The following is a 19,115-nucleotide window of genomic DNA, read 5'->3' as shown; positions in this document are numbered from 1 at the left end:
GTCAACTTATTCATAGATAAAGATAAATAAAAACAATAAAAGGATCTATCTACGCAATGTAATTGCTTCTATCTAGGGTGGGCAGAATATTTTGATCGAAACATCAAAAGAATCGAGTGATTAATCGATATAATCGTTCGGAGTTCAGCGGGAGCAGTAGCTGCGGACAGAGGCAGATTTTTGTAGGTGCATAAATAAACCAATCACGTATGGGGTGAGGGGTGGGGGGTACGTAGACAAAATATGGGTCACTGGTATGGCAACATTTTGGTAGGTATGCATTTGCAAAAAATGTGTTAAGCCACTGCCGTCCACCGTCTCAGTGGTTAAGCCAGTGTTTTCATACTGGCAATGATGTTCATTGTTTACTTGCAGAGAGTGGTTTCTTTATGACTTGCAGATAGCAACTTAATGATCGTAATAGTGGGTGGTTTATTTATGATAATATTATCATAATGATCTGAATGACTACTGTGAAAGCGTTTCAAATGACGTTAAGTTTATAATATTTAAATTTAAACTTAATAAATAATACAAGTAAATTTCGTACCTACTTTCAATTATAAAAAAATACTATATACTTGAATATTCCTACTGGAGGTTTGAAATCTCATCGCTTTCTAATTATTCAGTGAAGTCATTCTTCAATGGGAGAAATAATTTAAATATTTCATCCTCGCGGACACAATACCGAATATAATATTTATATATCGGGCCGATTACATTTTTCACATAAAATATTTACATAACATTAAAAAAAATTCAACCTTAAGATTATTTTACAGAACGCCCCCGAGAAGGTTTTTCACAAAAACGGCACTATAAAAATGGTCAATTTCTGTTGATCAATAACCTTTTCAACTTACTAAGTCAGAATGCCATTTTTTACACACACTAAATGCACGGGCGTCGTAAATCCCAACATATAGTATGAAAGAATTGTTCACATTCGTAGCTTCTTCGATTGGTAGATAATGTCAAAATTAAACATTTAACAATTAGCAAAGAATCCCAGTTCCCACTGGATATCAAATAATATTAGGTAGTAAGTAACAAAATATGCCACGGGAATAATATCTCGTTCTATGATCTCATTTGTCAAGCTATCCGGGATTTTTTTGACGTTTCTCGGAGTTGGGAATCGATGGCAGCAGAATGGTAGCAGAAGTCGGGGACGCCCGGGGAAGACATGACGATCAAGTGAATCAGATACTCAAGTCGGGCCATGTGAAGGAACAGAATAACAAAAGACTATGTATGAATGTGAATGAGACAAGAAGAGTGTGCCAAGACCGAGTTTTTTGGCGGTCTGTCTTCTCTGCCTACCCCTGGGGGAAAGGCGTGATGGTTAGTTAGTTAGGGAATCGATTTACGTTTTTAAATGAATTCTGACCAATGACGTGACGGCTGTGGTTTCGAATGATTTTCAAAACGATTGTCTCGGACCGTGTGATGATTTTTGACAGAATCGATTTGTCCATGAAAATGAATCGAAATATTTCGATGGTCAAAAAGATCGAATAAACCATCGATGATTCATTGGTTGTGCCCATCGCTGCTTCTGGTTGCTTCTATCTCGGGATGAAACTCGAGTTTTTGAAATATGAAGTACCCATCTTTACTTATTACTCAATTTTTTTGTTATCTATGGTAATTTGCGAAAAATGTCTATATCCATCTATATCTGTTTATCTATTGTCTATTAGAGGTGAGTCCTGTGAGTACTTTCCGATATTGGGTACAATGAGTACACGTACAAAAAAATACCTGGTAAAAATACCCGGTACAAAATACTTCCAAATATTTTATACCTACTTTGAGTATTGGGTACTGGGGACGGAAAGTGACGGGGACCTGAGGCGTGCTGGGTACAAAATATTCTTAAATATTTTATACCTACCATGGGTATCTGGGGACGGTGAGTCACGGGGACCTTAGGCGTGCTGGGCACTGAGAAGGGAAGTTGAGGGGAAGGGAGGGGAGGAACAAGAAGGAATAATATTACTTACATAATAAACAATGTTTGCAAGTTTTTTAATATGATTTTTATTTTTTGTGCATTCGTAGCGTAATGTTGTAAGGCGTATTACACTGCCTAGAAATTATTTATTAAGCATGAAACACTAACATCATTTTAACAAAACATATATTATATGGTCATGAAAAATTAACACGTTTTCCTACATTGCTGTCTGTAATATCATCTCTATAGGTAACTTACTGTTAACTCAAAACCTGTTTAAAACGCCTCGACATCGGCAGCAGAATTTGGATTTTCTGGTTCATTCCAATCAACGCTAATACTCATTCCTATTCTTCCTGAAAGCATTAAAGCAATGAATTAATATATTTATTGGTTTTGCCAATGTTTTCGTTTCAATTGATCGATTCATAACACTTTTTCAACATAGGCATTTGGCCGGTGACATTGTTAATGAATTACATATAAAATAACAAGTTTTCTCTTCTACTCACCTTTCTGCGTTGCCCTGAATACATCTTCGTAAAGATGGTAGACCCTGGTGTGAGATTTGATCAGAGTATGTGCGCACAAGTAGTCAGCAATACCTAGGAAATTACCAGAACACATCATAACCTCACAAAGATCTGCATTTTATTTTCAAGACATAAGATTCTTGTTATTGAATGTTTATGTTAATTTTTTACCTGATAAATTCAATGCAGAAGCCTTTCCGTCGCCTCTACCGCCGTATTATTCCTGGAATACTACGGAAGGTTCATTGAAAATCAACTATTTCGTGACTTTATCTTCGAATGCGCTGAAAGCAATATGTAATCTGCGAAGTATTTTTCAATAGTGGAGTTCGGCCACCCTCCACTATCTTGTAGAGGATGTGGAAGATCCCAGTGGTACAAAGCCATCTCGCTAATATCGGTTAAACAATTTATTAAAATCTGCCAATAAAATCTCCACAACAGCGCAGTAACTACACAAAATTCAATATGTGAAAATGTCAAACACCATGCCATAGACACTCAGCTGTCAACAGTTTTTCCATAGACACTCAGCTGTGAACAGTTTTTCCATAGACATTCACCATCAGACAATGGAGATTACCGTGGCTAAATACTCATAACTGTCCTTTTTCCTCGTACACCTTTCTAATAGGAACGAGCGAAAAGGCATCTGTATTTTACAGTGCCGAAAGCAAAAATATTTCTTTGTCCCTTTTCCTCATATAACTTTCTAACCGACGAGAGTGAGAAGTCAGTAATATTTTAAAGGACGAAGTACTTCAAGACCTGTGGTACAAATATTAAACCAAATATTTTGGAACCAGGTATTTTGGAGATTTGTCACAAGTACAAAGTACGGCATGAATATACCCGGTACTTTTACTGGGTACGATAAATACGCCTCTCCTCTATTGTCTATGGGGCACTGATTAAATAATTTGTTGGGCTAACGTCAATAAAAGCGTTTCGTTGTAATTTTCAATAAGAAACACCCATTGAATTTATATTACTACGTTGAATACGGCATACTTCTTTATTTACCACGGAAATATTTATAATTTATTGCCCCGCATGAATTTCTTTCCTGTTTAGAGTGATCAATATTACATTATTTGCTTGGTAGGTTGGTCAAACAATGACATAAGGATTGTACCAAATGGAGGAATCAACATCGGGTATGTAAATAAGGGTAGTTTTCTGAATATGTAAACACGAATTGACTAATATCATGAATTATGGCATTAAATTTTGTGATGCTGTCAATTTGTGAATTCATAATAATTTCCATCCTAAAATAATGTCTTAAAAATTGTGTGTGGTGCGAATTCGGCAAGTTTTTCAAATATATTCCCAATTTCTTTGGGTATTCTTAAAATTTTCTGATTCTCGTACCATATTTATATATATAAATAGCACTTGGTTTCAACTTAATTGCTACAACAAATAACTATTTATGACGTAAACTTACTAGATGGTAAAAGATGTATTAATTTTTTCTCAAAGTTAAGTTTGAAGGTTAGGAAATCGCATAGATAATTAAAATAACCTAAACTAACACCCTAAAAACCTACTTTGTGTATGTTTACTTAAACCCACGACTTAAACAGTTATCTCCATTAGATTAAGTTGAATCAAGTGTGTATTTTTAACCTGTTAATGGCCGGATAATAAAACAGATAAATATTAGTGGAATCTAAAGTTTTATTAGCCCAAAAGTTTCTGATTTTGCTTTTCATACATTTTTCAATGATTTCAAAATCGCATGGCATATTATTCTAAAAAGGAGAATATTAGAATGCTCGCTTGTTCTCCAGAGACCCATCGGTGTTCCACCAGTTAAATAGTGTTTGCATGCATGTGTCCCGGTATGGGTTTGTTTTTTTAAACAAATCTACAGTTTTATTCCGAGATTGATGAAATTTAGCACACTTTGCCTTCAAATAGGAGGAAGGTCACTCTATATGAGATTTAGAAAAACGACCCCCACTCATGCAACTAAATTGAATGTTTCAGTATCTCGTCCAGCGGGACTTTTGAGTGTGTGCAGTGGCGCGTCCAGTGGATCTGCTCTGACCCTGACTCCCGGGCGCACCAGGAACATAGCGCAGGACATGGAGGCCTTAAGGCTCTCGAGGCAGGATAACCCTTTCCTCCAGGTAATTTCAAACATTCTGAAAATGCTCACTGTAGTGCTTAAATGACTGACTTAAAAGAGATGAGATACTTTGAATTTTTGTATTTATTTTTTTAACTCGTAACCCAACGTCACAGCAGTTGGGTTACGAGCGGCCCCATATGCGAATTTAACAACTGTCGGGTTGTAAAGTTTTGGCGTCGATAAAGTCAGAATCATAAAAATAATTAAATCCTTTTATCTATATTTGTAAAATCTTGACACATCTTCCATTATTCTAGCAACATCTGTAAGATTTAAAAAAATAAAATTCTATTTTATGTTCTCAAATCGTAATTATCTATGGTCGGTGATATAGTTCACCTTTCTTGTAAACATTTAAAACTTCCCACCAATCTCCTTGCCAACTCGAGCGCCTGCATAGTTGATCCACCGAGTTCTTAAAAGCGTTCTGTGTGTCGATTACGTGAATGAGCATAACTTTGATTGGTTACGGTTTATATTTTATGATGTGTTAAAGTGTTGGCGAAATTGTTAATCTTGTCCACTGTCACTCAAAGCCTAACGAGCCGTCTAGCCCTTGGGAAGATGGCAGCTTGGAATGTGGATTTGTTTATACTGAGATCTTTGTCTTTTATTATCGTAAATACAAATGTATGGAACTCTTTCGGTAAAAATTAGTAATCTTTAAGGCGTCTTAATCAGCAGCTGAGAATTCATATTTCATCAAAGACGGTCTCGCGATCGGAGTTTTTTTTAGAACGAGATAGAAATACCGAATTCATTCCACTGCGAGCCGTACACCCGCGCGGCTGACGAAAACTACAGCATGGTTCCGATGAAATAACAATTATTGTTGTTGAATTCTCGGTTGTAGCTTTCTTCCTAATAAGTAGGTACACACATATTTGTAAATTATATGTCGGAGTGCGTAAACATAAATAAATACAAATGCAGTGCGTTGACCTAGTAGGTACAAAATAGGTATGTACATATATGAATATACATATTTTTTTTATAAATTTTAAAATATTGTTATTCATTTGTTTTCTTTTTAAATTAATTTTACATAGGTTTTACAAAAGTGAGTAAAAATCTCGTTTTACATATTTATTCATTTGTACGATAGGTATTACCAGTATGTTTTATTTCTAATACTTATCTTTAAAGTATTACTCGATTTGATACGTATGATATTGAAAATAGGATTTATTCCTTACAACTGAAGTAGTATATGTATTAAATCTAGGTTTTATTTCAAACTATTTTCTACTATACCTATATGTAGTTATGCAATTGCATAATATTGTATCGCTTTCATGTATTTGTTTCCATGGTTAACGGAGGTAGAAAGACCTTACTATTGTTTAATTTTAGAAATGTTATTAAATTCAAGAGGTAAATTTCAATTGAAAAATCATAGGTTAGTATGTCAAAAATAACCTTGTGTGTCAGGGTGTTTGTAAGAAAATAGCTTTTTATCGTCGGTCAGTTTATTTATCTTACATACAGGGTTCACAGCTTATAGTAAAAAACAATGATCACTTAACGTTCTCAATAGCACTTAAACACAGCGTAATAGCCACAACAGAGGACCCGGGGGTCTCTTAGTTGGGTGGAGATTCTCCCGACAAGTAATGTCCCCGAGGGAGCTGTTACTTGAATTCCCAAGGAGGACCCGGAGGGTTCTCTCCACTTGGTACTGGGGAGTGTTTAACTGGGCAACGACCACTAGGATTCTGTTGCTTAGTTAACCAGGAGACTGGATACTCTGCCTTCAAAATAGGCATGCACGGCGTTATATACCCTTTGGGCAGTGCAGTACCGGCCGCTGACGGAGGGGTGGGGGTAGCTCGGCCAATGGGGTGTCTTCCTGTACGGGGAATGGGCTGTGAGTGGCCGCGCGAGACGGCGCTATGCGTGTGAGGGAGAAAGTATTCGGATCCGTGCGTCGGTCGAAATGCCGCGCGCTACACTTGTTTTTTTTTCCTAAACTGACAAAAAGTAACACAAATATTAAATATGTTGAATTATACCCATGCAATAGTGAATTGGACAATAAAATACGTTACAAATAGCCTGACAATGTTTGAATTCCTCCTACTAATAATATTATAGGTGGAAAATGTTGCTTGTGCAATGATGGAAGATTTAGCTATCAGAGGATTGAACTTTCGACGCCTGGATGGGAATCTGACACTTTGTACTATACTTTATAACTTACCGTCGATCGGGCTAAGCATAGTACTCTGTATCCGGTACTTGACGGTTTCATCAAAACTATTTACCGAAAACCACATTAATTTCACTAATTTTTATACTGAAATATCGGCCCTAAGTCGATTAATGCTTGCAACACAGTAACACTTCCGCATACATAAACACACATCTGCCCTGATGATGATGGACACTGTAACGCTATCCGAAAAGTTGACCGAAGAAGGAAGTAGCGCAACACGGCATAAATGTAGTATTTATTAGTTCATTTTATTTTTCAATCTGATCATCTTTTCAATGCTTCATGATATTTTCTAAAGTATGTTTATAGAGTTGTTATCATTATCACGATGCTTTGGTCTCCACAGATGCTCTCCACCGGCTGCGGTCGCCTCCAGGTTTCAGCCTTCCCTGTCCTGCTCCAATCCCCTTGCACGCAGTCTATCCACCTCTTCCTTGGTCTGCCTCGGGGCACTGCTCGCTTCCACTGGGGCTCCACCTGAATACTGAACTAAACATTCTTTTCCTTATTTTATTTGCAGCAAGTAATGGCTAGCCGGGAGAGTTTGATAGAGAGTTCATTAGATGAGTGTGAATCGGATGATACTGTCTTAATGGCCCAGGTTAGTAAACATAATAATAAAAATAATATTTGGATGATTTGTATAGCGACGTTTTTGTGCAAAATCACCTTAAGGGGTCTGTACAAATATATAATACGCTTCTACAACGATCTAGGTATATTTTATGCTATGTACATATATATTTTTAAAATTTACTAACTTGTCTTATTCCCTAAAATATAGAAATAAGTGCTGACTTGAAGAAAGTGTGTTGTTTTTGTAATTATGTGTGTAAATTTGAAATAAATATGTAGTGTAATCTATTGATCTATTCTTATCGGGTATTTATATAAAGAAGATTATCTGTGGCAGCGGACAGCGTTTGTTCTACAGTCTAATTCCAAGATTGATGAAATTTTACACATCTGATCTTCAAAACAGGAGAAAGGTCACTGTCTACATGAAATTTTGAAAAACCACCCCATCCCTTTTCCCACCCCTTAAAGCAGAATTTTGATACTTCTCGGTGAAATTTTGCACACATGACATTAAACATAAGAGGAAAATAACTGTCTACACCTGATTTCGAAAAACTCGTGTAAAGTCCGGGCAACACCGGAGATTCAGCTACTTATTTTATAAATCTATTAAATATCTATAAAATAATTAAAATATACTCCTTTCCTCTTCTGATGTCCACTCCTACTGGGGGTTGTCTATCATCATTGCAATTTTCACCCTGCAGGCTTCAGCCCGGAACAACTCTGCGGAACTGCGACTGTACCAGTCACATAGTTTAATAATTGACCCATTTTATTGCTATGTATTTATTAATTTTGTAAAAGAAAATTTCAGCATTTATATCACTTCTTTACAAGCATATTTAAAACCTGAAAGTGATTTGTTTTATTAAAGTGAAGTGTCATTTATTCCTTAGTAGCAAAAATTAAATTGTATTCTATCATTGAAGAAGATAATACTAACAAAACATGAAACAAAAGTCACAGAAAGTAAAAAAATAACGGTTTCAACTGGGAATCGAACCCAGGATCTGTCTTACTGAGACCACGATTTTATCCTTTCGACCATTGGGACCTAATTATTGTACATCCTATTTATTGATCTCATATTTCAAATTCAGAATTAACAATATTATCTTGCAACTAATTTTTCCCATATTTTAGGCAGCTATCTTTTTGAATGATCACAAAGTTCTAAAGAATTGGTTTGTAACCAAGGTAATAATAATATTTGGCTAATTTATATAGCGCCGTTTTCGTGAGAAATCACCTCAAGGGCGCTGAAATATCTCAGATATCCTATTTTTATTTATATGGGATACATATTGAATTTTTCTAAAAGTTTAAATGAATATTCAATTTTTTTATTGGAACAATTTTTCTTTAACTTTTGAAGGTTTAAACCTTCCTAATCAATGTAATATATCATTGGAGAAAAATAAAATACTAACAAATCTTTTTTTTGGTTCTAAACAATTTCTGTCTTTTGGTTCAATCAATTTCTTTCTTTTGGTTCTCTAACCAATCTCTAGTTTGGTTTAACCTCAATCCCTAGTTTCAAATACACACATGGGGCGAGGAAATAAAGTGATATTTTGTGTGTTGCTCGAAAACGCTGATTTTGGATTAACCTAATTGTAGTAATTACCTCGCGATATTAGATTTTTCTTTATTTTGGTGTTTTCATTCGATTTATTCCTTTTATGGATAATTTATTTTTGTTTTTTTCAGGAGTTTTGTAATGCATCAATAGACCTTTTAGCAGAAGATCCGCTGACGTTGAAAGAAGTTCATGACCACATGATACGATCTCCGCCTCCCATATCTTTCTGGCCCCAAGGTGAACCATCTTTTATTTTGTATGCGTAGCTAATAATGAAACTATTGTTATCTTAACATTATGATAATTTATAAATGGCAAAGATAATATTTTATTTCAACAAGAACTGATTTACATTAACGAAGCTGACATCCAACTTTGATATAATAATATCAATGTTTATTTGGATCTTTTTTCTAGCATAATTTTTGTGAAAAACCTCTTCAAGGCCACCACATTATGTAGCAATTTAAAAAATATAGTTCAAATGAATGTACAAAATATTAACTTTATACACTATCAGCCTTACTAAAAAATGTTGTTTAAATTTTAACCAATTAATAAACGACCATGTATATGCAATCCTTAATGATTGAAACTTTAAATAGAAACTAACATAAAATAGTTCATAGAAAGAAATATATTTTGCCAAATCATGCATGAAATAGTAAAAATAAAATTCAATAATTCTTATTGAATTTCGGAATTTTTCAGTCGTAAAAACAAATACAATTTTAGAAATTAGATAAAATTACTTCTTACCTAAGGGTTAATGAAGCACTTAAAAAAATAGACATTAAAATTCAATTTAAATATATTGGTATAAGCCATTTTACAACATGCAATTATTGTAAAATTACATAATAATATAACACAAATAAGTTGTAAATATATTGAATTATAGAAATATAATAGTAAATTGACCTCTTTAAACACGATTCTTGGAGACATTACTGAAACTGTCGCCCTGAATAATTGAGCGCAGCGGGAAAAATAAATATAATTGCGCGCGCATGAGGAAACCATATGCGATGTTGCCAGATTTAAAGAATAAAGTTAGAGTTTTTTTTTTTAGTTCCAACTCGAATCTAAACTTTTACAGTGTTTATACAATGTGCAACAAAAACACTGTTTAACAGTTGTGAAGTGATTTTTGTTTTAGATAGATTGTATGTATTTAGTAAGTATTATATATTTTTTTAAATATGCAATGGTACGGTATGTGGCTATTGAAGGGTGCAAGGCAAAACAATTGGCAGGTATTTTTCCTTATTAATTATAACACAAAAACATGAATTATATGATATCTGTATTGTTAATGCATGTCTTAATAAAACATTAATGGTAATTGGTAATGTGTATCAGGGATTTTTCATTGTGATATATTACTCTACAGATAATCATCTTGATTAATTATAGCCGTTTTGATAACATCATTAAAATGTTGCAACTTTATGCTACTTTCCTTTTGATTCTGCCTTATGAAATATAATAATCTATCATGTTAGATTACAAGAGCACAAGTCAAAAACAACAACTTTTCAGGAGAGCGATTCCAAATTTATAAACTGTGAATTGAAATATATTTTTGAGAATTTTTTTATTTTAATACCACGTGAAGATATTGTCCCAGAGATTGAAAAAATTAAATAATAAATGGCTATTAACTGTTGTATTGTTTTCCTATGTGCAACTATAAAAATAATGACTCATATCTGTAGAGGTGGAGTCACATATAGAGTTGCTTTAACTCTAGATTACAATTTTTGTTCTACATAAAATTATTTTAATGATCTAATTAATGTTTGCAAAGACAACAACTTTCTTATAAATGTTTTTGTAGCATTGTCAAGTTTTAAATAATTCTTTTGACCTTATCTATGCTGTTGCATATATGATCCATCGACGGCTATCCCTGTATTCGGATGTTGCTTATGTAGGATCCATGGAGTTTAACTAAAATACATATACTGTGCCAAAACGTACCACTTGGTGGGATAGATTGCGTTGAAAAGGTTACTGAAACAGAGAACTTTAGATGTCCAAATCATTAGATATATTAAATTAGCAACAGTCTTACTTATAAAGTAACCCTAATACGCCGCTGCAGCGTTGCTATACGAAGAAGAAGGCCGTATGGTTATGGTATGGCTCGGGTTAAAATCGTCACTCATAATAATGTTCATGAAGATTTTTTCAGATACGCACCACTTTGTTCCAAACCTCAAAAACATGTTCATTTTTTATTTCGCGTTTTATTTCTTACTTCATGTTTCTTCAGATGACATTTGTAATGTCATTGACCCGGCATATTTTTAATTGTGTCGAAATCCGGCCAATTCGATTATGCTTTCCATATTTGCTTTGGTAAATTGATATTTCGATTTAAAATATTTCTCTGATAGTGCTGCAAATGGGTATTACTGCTTTTTTACATTTTCATTATGCGACAGATCAATATTTGGCAAATCAATCAGATTTTTAACAAAGTCCGATATCTCCACCTTAATATGATCGTAATACGTTCCCATTCCGGGGGGTCGGGACGTTTAAAAATCTGTCAGCAACTAATACTGCCGTATTACGGCCGGTATATGCAATACGCATGCGCGTGATTATGAGTAAAACTGGACATTTTTGATAATAATCCTGTGATTTATAGTCATGTTCATGAAAAAAAGTAATAATTGAGGTTGGTGGAGATTGCTGTCTTTGCTTGTATATCCCTTATTTATAATGAAGGAAAGGAAGCAACATAAGATCATGTATGATGCTTCAGTCTCCAGATCCTCCACCTTTGCTGTACTGTACTGATTAGTATAAATGAATCATGTAAATAATACGATGGTTGGTTGGTTTGGGTGTAGATTCTCTCTCACAAAGGGCGTCGAGCGCTTTTGACTTTTCCAGCAGTTCGCCGCACTCCATTTCCTTCAGTGCTTTGTCCATTAACAACCCCGACCATGGAAAGGTTACTAACTCTCTCTACTAATTATTGTGTTTGTGTTTATTGTAGTTTGTTGTACATAACGCTTATTATTAATCATTATTGTCATGTGGTAGAATACTGTAGTTAAGAAATTAAATCTGTTGTAGTTTGGGATATTGAAAGAAAGGTAAATGCAGGAAACTCTTATAATGGAGCCGAACGCGGTTAGTGCTAATAAAAAATTGTCCAAAGAAGCGAAGCTAGCAGTGTACAATGCAGTGCTGATACCAACCCTGATTTTTCGGCAGCGAGGCATGGAACTGGCATTGGAAGGATGAAAGTTGACTGAATTCTGTAGAAATTTAATTTGGTAGGTGGGTATGGGTACCGCCACCCCGGCGACCATTCGTTGGATATCCAACTCCTCTGCCATAGGACGCTAAGTGGTTCGCTACGTGTGTGTGGTGGTCCCGATTTGGAGAGCAGGACTCCCTCGACCCATCGCCTTCTCATCGCACCTCAGTGGGAGGGAGGAATTCAAACGTTCATCACTGGACACACTGACCCCAGATTCCTACTCACCCCTCACACCTTTTCCCTTACCCTTCCCAGATCTTCCTCTCCCCAAAGATGACATAAGGCCTCCTGTGTAAAGCTAATGTAAAATAAAAAATAAATGAGATCCTTGAGGCTTATGTATGATAAAAGCATGTATGCCCGTGTTTAGAAAGGTAGAGATTCTAATAGAACTAAACTAACCTAAACATTCATCTTTCCTTTGCAAGTTACATGCCTCACTAAGTACATCAGCACTCCATTGCGTCCTGCTAGCCTTGCTTCTTTGGATAACTTTTTATTATTGACTATAGCCAAAATATAATACATATATCATACAAAATATAAAACAACTCATACATGACAGTAACATAGGCTCATCATCTTGGTAGCGGGAGCAAAGTTTTTTTGAGCTTGGTAGCGGGAAGGTTAGTGGTTGCAAAATCGAAATATTATCAATTAGCAAAAGTTTAATGCTTATTTGATCTGCATGATTGATCTAATCTAGATTTAAATCTTTTAAAATTTTAATCTGGATTAAAAGTGTATTTATAACCATAATCTGTTAATTAGATATGCTTTTTAATCAAGTAGATTATTTGCTTTACATAAATAATGTGATTGATTCAATGCATGTGCGTGTGCGTATTATTGTGTGCAATCGCATTGATTATAGCAATACTGATAGCTTGAATCAGTGAACATGAAATCGGAAAGTAAAAAATAACACTTCATTACATAATATTGTAACTATGATCTAATATATATTTTATTTCTTTAATAATGCAAAATTTCTTTCTGGCATAATTTTAATTATATAAAAATAGCTAACTTTTATTTATTTAACTTATTATGTACTATGATGCCCAAATGGGTGTGTGTGTGTGTGTGACAATCACATTACTCAAACTAAACCAATATAACTAAAACATAGTTTGATGTCTTCAAAATCTCTGAAAATATAATAACCCCATTATGATTTGTAATGAAACTTTTTACGTCACAATCTCCGGACAGATCAAATATTATCAAATCAACTTTTTTATTTTGAAAATAGTGCATATTCATGTATGTGTGTATGTACATGATATTTACCACCTACTTTCATATTTCATAATTGTCCGTCTTGCTTGGTGTTCAATTCAATAATCAAGTACAAATTTTATATTATATTTATTTTTAACACATTCACGGACACAAAGTTTATTGACGTTGTTTAAGAGACTTAAAAAAACTTATTTACTTCGGACTTCAAAAATGTAAATACCCTTAGAACTCTTTACTGCTCCTTGGTTCGCCCCCATCTTGAATATGCTTGTGTTATTTGGTCTCCTTTTTATTCTGTCCACATTCGACGCATTGAATCTGTTCAACATCGGTTCTTAAAAGGGATTGCTAGGAGGCTAGGTTTAGAAAAAGGCAAATACTCATATGATGAAATTGAATTAACTCTAAACCTCTCTCCTTTGGAAGTCCGTCGGGAAAGAAATGACCTCATTTGCTTCTTCAAAATTATAAATGGTATTATTGATTCACCCACTCTACTGCAACTCATTCCCTTCAATATCCCCTCGCAAAGACTCAGAAATAATGAACTGCTCTTCCTCAACCATCATTCGACAAATTATGGATATTATTCACCATTGTCCAGAATGTGTAGACTGGTCAACTCAAGTCAAAACCTTAACTTTTTTGGGATAAGTCTAAATGATTTTTGCCAGTCGCTAAACAAGTGACGGAATATTATAAGTGTCCTGTGGTCCTGACCCACGGCGTATTCTTGACTTGATTCGACTTGTCACTTTATTTTCTTATATTATATCTACCATATGTCTTTGCTTTCATGTACCTTTGTCTACTCCTATATTTTTCATTTTACCTTATTCGTGTTATTATTTTGTAATTTGGACGATGTCCGTTAATTAATAAATAAATAAGAGGAGATGTAACATGACACAATGTCTATTGACATTGTTTTAGAATCGATATGACACAATGTCTATTGACATTGTGTTAGAATCGATATGACACAATGTCTATTGACATTGTTTTAGAATCGATATGACACAATATCTATTGACATTGTTTTAGAATCGATATGACACAATGTCTATTGACATTGTTTTAGAATCGATATGACACAATGTCTATTGACATTGTTTTAGAATCGATATGACACAATGTCTATTGACATTGTTTTAGAATCGATATGACACAATGTCTATTGACATTGTTTTAAAATCGATATGACACAATGGGCTACGAAGTCAAGTTTTGTATTGCAGAAGTATGTGGTCTGTCTAATTGTGTCACAACGTGAACACTTCTATACTTGGTAGTCTCACAACCAGAGGTGATCATTTTTTTATTAGTGATTTTCATCGACTTCACAAAATACGTGTGCTGTGACATGTGATAGCATGTGTCATATCACAAAAGATTTTCTGGCAAGTGTCCGTCAATGTGTTAAAATAATGGTTTAAAAAAATTTATTTATTGTCATTGTAAAAGAAGACAATATTGTAAGATCTAAATGAAACAGAACAAGACACAGAAAATAAAAAGATAACGATCGCAACAGGGAATAGAACCCAGGGACACCCAGGTCTTACCGGGACAACGCCTTTATGACCACTCGGCCATTGACACCTGATTTTACTAATTTACTTAATTTTAGTTGATCTGACATCTCATTCTTATTACGTACAAATATAATTTGTTTTGTGCTATTTCATATTTCGTTTAGATCTATTAATACGTAGTATCTTCTTCTTCAATGATTAAATATTACATTGATGGGTATACCCCTCAAAAGTTAATCCAATAGATTAAATAATGTATTTATTTGTCATAATTTAAATATATTTTGTCCAAACCTAATGTTTTTTTATATATTTTCAGGATTTCATGGGATCTACTTCAATCCTCCGTAAATCACCTCTCAGAGTAACGGCTAAACTTCACAACACTAGTGAGGATTCTTATTTACATGGTAAGTTCAATTTCCACATCTCATTCTTCTTCTAGATGGCTATCCTTAACAACCTTAACAACTCTAAATAAAGCCAGAATTATATTAGCCTCTCAGAAACCAGGCATACTGTACAGGATCCGCAGATACTGAATACATATAGAACACAACTGTTCTCACTGTAATCCCACTGTTGAATTTTGACTCCTCTGTTCTGGAGCCTCAAAATACCTGAAAAAACCATTTAATAATGAACATCGGCGGCCGGCATAGTCCAGTGGTAAAGCATTGGACTGCCATTCCGAAGGTCGCGGGTTCAAACCCGGCGTGCGCAAATAAATTTTATTTGATTGATTTGTGTTATTTCACAATTAATTAATTAAAATAATATATAGTATATTTGCGGCACGTTCCAGAGTGGAAGATACTACCAGTATCGCCCTGGTGTAAGACCACCATTCAGAATTGAAACGTTGCTCCAAATGGCTTTAGTCGTGTTTAGTGACTAGATCTGAATAGCCAGGTACTTTCCCACCTTCCTATTTCCCTTCCCCACTTACCTTCAGCCTCACAACATCCCCCGATTGGGGATGCCATAGTCTCACTGGCTCCAGACGGGAGCAGTTGGGACTCTTGTGAGGTATTCACTATAAAAAAAAAAAAATCTCAACATTTTACCGCCACCTTTGAGAGCAGACTAAATAAGGCATTTCTCAAATGTAAATTAGACTTTTAAAAAAGGAAATTGAATGAAAATATATTGATTTTTTGCGATTTGTAGCTTAAATATTCAATTAAATCATAGATTTAGAAAAGAATTTGCTCACTCGTGTGGAGAGCTGATAAAGAAAAGGATAATACGCATTATTATTTTATTAGTAAGCAATTATTTTTATCTTCAAAACTATTTTATTATTTTGTTTATGTGCTTATACTTTTTTATAATGGGATTGTTGTATATAATCTGTTACATCCTGAGTTCCAAGATTTATCAATGATTATTAACTTTCATAAAATATTTCACTCATTAATCTTTTGCACGCGGCCGTATCAACTGTTGTTACGGCAAAAAGTCTATACTCACACGCGGCCGTATCAACAGTTGATACGGAAACTTTGACGGCCGATATTCCAGCGCTCTTTCGTCATTAATGTATTTCTTGCTCGCTTGGACATTCGTAGAACTATCACGATGCTGACATCTACAAGTATTTCTCAAAAATAAAATTGTATTTCATAAAAAAAGATCCATAATCAAGTGCGCCTCTTCGCGCCTTTGAGTGCTTTAGTTCACAATTTTGTCAACGGATGGCGTTAGTACTAGTATGTTATCTGCGCTTGCGCGCGCCGAGTTGATCTGTGGAATCTGCGCCGATAACATTCTGTGTTCTGCTGTAATATTGAATTATTACGAAAAATTCAAATTAATTTGTTCACTTCAGAAATCATTTTTTTTTTGATTTCTTGTGTTTCGTCTAGCAAATTCAATTTTACTGTATCCACGAGTGACCATATTGTGCCGATTGCGCGTATTTTTTAACATTTTACTGTGTTACAAAACTGAGTTATTGACTTTACTATATACTTTATTAATTTAAATATATTTTGTTATATATATGTATTAGTTATATATTACTAAAGTGCGTGTTATTTTCGTGTTTTATATACTATTTCAAAATTTATTAGGAAACGTTCACAAGTTTTTAGTTTTTTAATTCATTTGATTTTTCGGATAAAAAATGGCCCATAGTTTGGAAGATGATGAAATTGAAAATATATTGAACGTTTTGGATTCTGATTATGAAATGTCCGAAGATGAATTTGAACCTTCGGAACTTTCAGATACAGAAACTCAAGCGAATGAGTCTGTAAGTGAAGAAGTGCTACACTCCTGGGTGTCTGGACCTCATATTCCAATAGTACACGAATTTGATGATTTTCAATCCGGCGTTTCTGTACAATTTAACGAAAATTCAACAGAAAGTGATTTTTTTGAACATTTTTTAAATCGCTCGATTATGAATGAAATTGTTCGAGAAACAAACGACTACCATACTTTTCTTCTCATTTCAAAGGAATTTGGTGCGAAGTCACGAATTCATAAGTGGAAGGACACAAGTATTGAAGAAATGTATCTATTTTTTGCAATAACCATGCTTATGACAAGAAACGAACATTTGACTATTGAAGAGTATTGGAGTACAAATATATTTCTAAGTTCCCCTATTTTTGGCCAGATCATGAGTAGAGACCGATATCAATTGTTGTTGCAAAATTTACATTTCTGTGACTCAAATTCGCTTCCTATAGATCGTCTTTATAAAATAAGGTTAGTTTTAAATCACACCCGAACACTATTTAAGGAGTCTGTGATACCTTATGAAGACCTATGTATAGATGAAAGTATCATTGTTTTCAAGGGTAGGCTAATTTTTAAGCAATATATTCCATCAAAACGACATCGCTTTGGAATCAAAATGTTTGTTTTGTGTGATGTGAAAACTGGATACATTCTAGATTTCATAATTTACTGCGGAGAAGGCACGGAAATTACAGATGAACAAAACTTGGGAATAACCGGCGCTGTTGTTACTACACTCCTAACTGATTATTTTGGCAAAGGGCACAATTTATGGTGTGACAATTGGTACTCAAGTCCAAATTTATTCAATTTTTTGCATTCGAAAAAAACAAATGCCTGTGGGACGGTAAAAAAGAACCGGAAGGAAATGCCAAAATTTATTAAACTGAAAAAAGGCGAATTTGAGTCAAAAAGCCGCGGTCCCCTTTTAGCATTAAAATGGTGTGATAAAAGGGATGTACATATGCTAACTACCTTGCACGATAACTCATTTAAGGAAACCAGTAAAATAAATCACCAAACTAAACAACACATTCGCAAGCCTGCCTGTGTCATTGATTACAATAAATCTATGGGAGCTGTTGACAAAAGCGACATGATGCTGAGCAGTTTATCCTGTATGAGGAAGACCATAAAATGGTATAAAAAAGTATTTTTTCACATACTTGACCTATATTTATTGAATTCATTTATTTTGTACACCCAAGTGACAGGTATAAAAAAATCTCTAGCAGATTTTCAATTGGCGGTTATTATGCAACTAGTTGAGAAATATAAACCAGAGATTTCTCAAATACCAGAGCCTAATACATCAGCCCACCTCAACCCGTTTCGGGTTTTGCCTAAATATGCCGCTAAGCATATGGCCGAATTGATTCCATCAACTGGCAAAATAAAAAAACCGCGTAGACGATGTCGTGTATGCCGATTGAAAAATAAAAAAATGCAGTTAACGAGATACGTATGTAAAGAATGTGGTGTGTCTTTATGTATCGAACCCTGTTTTAAAGTTTACCATAGTTCCAAAAAAATGTGACAGACAGAGATTCCTCTAAAGTGCTTAAAAAACAATATTTATTAAGTGATATAAAATTTATGTGTTATTTTTAAGTGTTGAGTTTAGAAAAGAGTTTGAGAAAAAGTTTTCAGAACTAAAAATGATAAGTGATCATGGTGTCCCACTTATGTCTATCAACGCAGTGGCCTAAGTACACACACGGCGAGTGAATGGCGGGACCACATTCAAAAGATACGGTACGTCTTTGTATGAAATTTTATGTTTTTGT

At 34.4% G+C, this 19,115-nt stretch overlaps 1 protein-coding gene across 1 annotated transcript in view; it reads left to right on the top strand.

Annotated features, from left to right (window-relative positions):
- The first annotated feature begins 3,416 nt into the window (after positions 1-3,416).
- Positions 3,417-19,115, top strand: part of LOC149420117 (uncharacterized) — a 31,023-nt gene continuing 15,324 nt past the window's right edge. Inside the window, exons 1-6 of the mRNA XM_089637491.1 lie at positions 3,417-3,653; positions 4,492-4,634; positions 7,372-7,452; positions 9,144-9,252; positions 11,880-11,983; positions 15,398-15,488. Of these exons, the coding sequence (XP_089493617.1) occupies positions 3,635-3,653; positions 4,492-4,634; positions 7,372-7,452; positions 9,144-9,252; positions 11,880-11,983; positions 15,398-15,488 (547 nt within the window). The 5' untranslated portion in view covers positions 3,417-3,634. The remainder of the gene's footprint in view (positions 3,654-4,491; positions 4,635-7,371; positions 7,453-9,143; positions 9,253-11,879; positions 11,984-15,397; positions 15,489-19,115) is intronic.

The sequence above is a fragment of the Hesperophylax consimilis genome, chromosome 11, assembly GCF_061612785.1.
Source record: "Hesperophylax consimilis isolate HC1 chromosome 11, BYU_Hcon_1.0, whole genome shotgun sequence".
NCBI lineage: Eukaryota > Metazoa > Arthropoda > Insecta > Trichoptera > Limnephilidae > Hesperophylax > Hesperophylax consimilis.
The sequence above is the reverse complement of the archived record's forward strand: the minus strand, read 5'-3'. Positions and strand labels throughout refer to the sequence as shown.